Source organism: Bos javanicus, chromosome 24, assembly GCF_032452875.1.
Source record: "Bos javanicus breed banteng chromosome 24, ARS-OSU_banteng_1.0, whole genome shotgun sequence".
Lineage (NCBI taxonomy): Eukaryota > Metazoa > Chordata > Mammalia > Artiodactyla > Bovidae > Bos > Bos javanicus.
In genome coordinates this window covers 59,289,059-59,293,065 of record NC_083891.1, presented here as the reverse complement: position 1 = coordinate 59,293,065, position 4,007 = coordinate 59,289,059, and the positions used below count along the sequence as shown (strand labels likewise).

Here is a 4,007-nt window from a genome sequence, read left to right as displayed (position 1 = left end):
GTTTAGTACAGTTCAGTAGCTCAGTCGTGTCCGACTCTTTGTGACCCCATGGACTGCAGCACACCAGGCCTCCTTGTCCTGACCAACTCCCAGAGTTTACCCAAACTCATGTCCATTGAGTTGGTGATGCCATCCAACCATCTCATCCTCTGTCATCCCCTTCTCCTCCTGCCTTCAATCTTTCCCAGCATCAGGGTCTTTTCCAATGAGTCAGTTCTTCTCATCAGGTGGCCAAAGTATTGGAGTTTCAGCTTGAACATCAGTCCTTCCAATGAACACCCAGGACTGATCTTTAGGACGGACTGGTTGGATCTCCTTGCAGTCCAAGGGACTCTCAAGAGTCTTCTCCAACACCACAGTTCAAAGCATCAATTCTTTGGCACTCAGCTTTCTTTATAGTCCAATTCTCACGTCCATACATGACTACTGGAAAAATCATAGCTCTGACTAGACGGACCTTTTTGGCAATGTAACGTCTCTGCTTTTTAATATGCTGTCTATGTTGGTCATAATTTTTCTTCCAAGGAACAAACATCTTTTAATTTCATGGCTGCAGTCACCATCTGCAGTGATTTTGGAGCCCCCCAAAAATAGTCTGTCACTGTTTCCATTGCTTCCCCATCTATTTGCCATGAAGTGATGGGACCAGATGCCATAATCTTAGTTGCGAACTCACCCCAAATATATCTAACAAGTTCTACTAAGTAGTGCCAAACCCCTATTGGTCAGTTTTCAGGATAAACTTAAGAAAACTGCATTAACTGCTGAGTCTCATTTAATTTACATTCATAATATCAGTTAATTTTCACAAGAGAAGATTACAAGGAGTATATTAATAGTCTCATTTTTTAATGAGAAATAAAATCCTATGGCTTGAAACAAATTGGGCATTCCACAGCAGGTAATTGTTCTGGCTTATCAACCCTTTGAATATTATTTCATTTATTGGAATTTTGGTTAAATGGTACACAAAAACCCATGCTCTTCTGTTTCTTTTGAAATTCTTAGAATCCATTGTACATACATAGAACTTCTGCAAACAAAGACACCATGCAATCATACATGACTTCCATTTGAACATAAGCTACAATAAGAAGCCAATATGAAGGTTACTAGGGGAAAAGGCGCCATCTTGTGGAAAAGGAAGATAAAGGGAAGAATGAGAAACTGCTGCTGGCTTTGGCCCGAGCAGGGCTTTTGAGACCACGGGATGGAAGGAAACTGCGCTGTGGCGTCTTCGTCTCCATCCCCTCAGGGTGTGGGTCTTTGCATGTTTTGGCTAAGAGTCCACAGATATGTCTTTTCCAAATTTATTTTTCACTGTCTGCGGTGTTTCTTCTCATTCTTTTTAGCTATAGAGTAAAAGTTCTTTACCAAGTTGAGTAAGTTGCCCTGTGTTCGTAGTTTGTGGAGTGTTTCTATCATGAATAAATGTTGGCTTTTGTCAAATACTCTTTCTGCATCTTTTGATATGATCATAAGATTTTTCTTCTTAAGCCTGGTGATATGACAGATGACATTAATTGGTTTTCCAATGTTGAATCAACCAAATGCTCTAGAGCTTCAAAAATAAATCTATTTTGTGCTTCTGTAGACTAAAGAACAGATTTAATCAGTCAGATGGGAAGATTACATTTAGGACATTGTGGCTATTGCTGATTAGATCGTCTGTAGTCACAGACAATCTAATTGTTAAGGTTAAAAGAATTTTAAGATGAAACCCCATAAATACATAGATTTTAAGATGAAATCCCATAAATACATAAATACATATGGCTGAATTTTACCTAGACTTGACACTCCAATTTTGTTAATTATTTAACTTGAAAGTTAAAATCTAAGTGATTTAATTAACATAAAATTGTTTTCTAAAGAAAACCCCAAGATTGATTTCATTCACACATTTCGTTTTACGTTTAAAGTGCTTTCTTTTTGTATTTTTTACATGCAGAAATATACACTGTATTTTCAACATAGGACATGCTTTTTCCCTACCTGCTCTTCACTGATAAGAAATTTACTGGCTGTAGTGGCCTTGTTCTCCGCTTTTCAGTGTTGCTGATTGACGACGTTGCCCTGCTCACTTCAGCCTCTGGCCCGCCATCTCCTTGAGACCTAACACCATGCCTTCAATTAAGTTGCAGAGCTCTGATGGAGAGATATTCGAAGTTGATGTTGAAATTGCAAAACAATCTGTGACCATCAAGACTATGTTGGAAGATTTGGGAATGGATGATGAAGGAGATGATGATCCAGTCCCCTTGCCAAATGTTAATGCAGCAATATTGAAAAAGGTCATTCAGTGGTGCACCCACCACAAGGATGATCCTCCTCCTCCTGAGGATGATGAGAACAAAGAAAAACGAACAGATGATATACCTGTTTGGGATCAAGAATTCCTGAAAGTTGACCAAGGAACACTCTTTGAACTTATATTGGCAGCAAACTACTTAGACATCAAAGGTTTGCTTGATGTTACCTGCAAGACTGTTGCTATTATGATCAAGGGCAAAACTCCTGAGGAGATTCGAAAGACATTCAATATCAAAAATGATTTTACTGAAGAAGAGGAAGCCCAGGTACGAAAAGAGAACCAGTGGTGTGAGGAGAAGTGAAATTTCGTGTCTAACGCTGTAACACTGTAAGGATTATTCCAAATACTAGTTGCACTGCTTTGTTTATAATTGTTAATATTAGAAAAAGAGTCAACAAATGCAGCAGCAAGTCAATTGTATCAGCAGAATGTTGTCCTCATTGCATGTGTAGTTTCAGTACAGTTCCCAAACTTAAGGCCCAGTTTCTTCTAGTGTGATTGAAAGTTTCTTTTCTTTGCTCTGAATAAAATTGAACTGTGGGTTCCCTATAGAAAGCGGCATTTTGGGCTTTCCCTTTTTGTAAAGCAATTTCTGCCTAGTTTATCGTCCAGTTAATTTTAGTTCAGTAACTTTTAAAGTTGGTGTTGTAAATAAAGCAACTTGCAAAAAACCTTCTGAAATAGAATTTAAAAAAAAAAGAAATTTACTGTAAATTATCTCCTTCCTTGAAACAAAATATTTTGTTTCAATTTATGAATCAACCTAAGGAAAGATTTGATTGGAATTATAATAATCTGTTTCAAATTTCAACGGACAAGGATTGAACAAATGATGTTTTCAACCAAGGAGTATTCTTTATATTTCATGTTTTTCCATATCTTTTTTCCCCTCAAAATTTCTGATCAAATTTATTCAAAATTTTTTTCTCAAATTCCTACAAAATGCAATGCCGTTGTCAATAATTCGCTTCCTAGTGGACTCTTCTCATGTGGCCCCTGAGAGTAACTGCTGCAGTCGTAACTGGTGGAGGCACTGGAATTCCGAAATGCTTTCATTCGTTTAAGTTCATACCTACTCTGTACTTCTTTTTTTTTTTTTTTTGCTATTATTGAAAACTGTTCCACTTCCCAAATCTCTTATTCAAGAAACAGAATCACAATTCCTTCTATTCATCCAGTCCATTCATCTATATCCTTCAGAGTCCTCATTTGCACACATCGCAGCCTAGTCAGCTGAGATTCAAGACCACCGATTTAAGAAGATCTTCACAATGGCCTTCCCCACCCTTTTGTCTTTCTTCTGAAATCATAGCACAATTTTAACCAAGGATGAGAACTTGAGAAAATAAGAAATAAAAAGAAAAGAAAGGAAAAAGATTTCATTAGACAAACTTGCTCTCGACTCAGTCCGAAAGAGTGGGAAAAATAACATTGAAAATATTCTAAGCAACAAAAGCTGGTGTCGGTCCCTGAGTTAGATGCACCACAGTAGACACGCCAGTGCCCCCCTAACCCCCTCCCGTTCCACTTCGGCGTGCCCTGGGTCTCACTCTTTGTTGCAGCACCTACTCCCTAGAGGAGGAAACGCCAACCCACTCCATTATTATAAAAACCGTCCACTTTTGCCTTGAGTGGGACTAGGGGTCTACATTTCAGCAGAATTTTTATTTTTATTTGGGCATTTTCAATTCTG

At 38.1% G+C, this 4,007-nt stretch overlaps 1 protein-coding gene across 1 annotated transcript; it reads left to right on the top strand.

Moving 5' to 3' along the window:
• The first annotated feature begins 2,083 nt into the window (after window positions 1-2,083).
• LOC133237399 (S-phase kinase-associated protein 1-like) lies at window positions 2,084-2,869 on the top strand. The gene has a single exon (XM_061399434.1). The coding sequence runs from the start codon at window positions 2,124-2,126 to the stop codon at window positions 2,613-2,615; it is 492 nt and encodes a 163-aa protein (XP_061255418.1). The 5' UTR covers window positions 2,084-2,123; the 3' UTR covers window positions 2,616-2,869.
• The last annotated feature ends 1,138 nt before the right edge of the window (window positions 2,870-4,007 follow it).

Bases quoted from the DNA above. Each gene is read 5' to 3' on its own strand.
- LOC133237399 (XM_061399434.1), top strand. From the start codon at position 2,124: ATGCCTTCAATTAAGTTGCAGAGCTCTGATGGAGAGATATTCGAAGTT.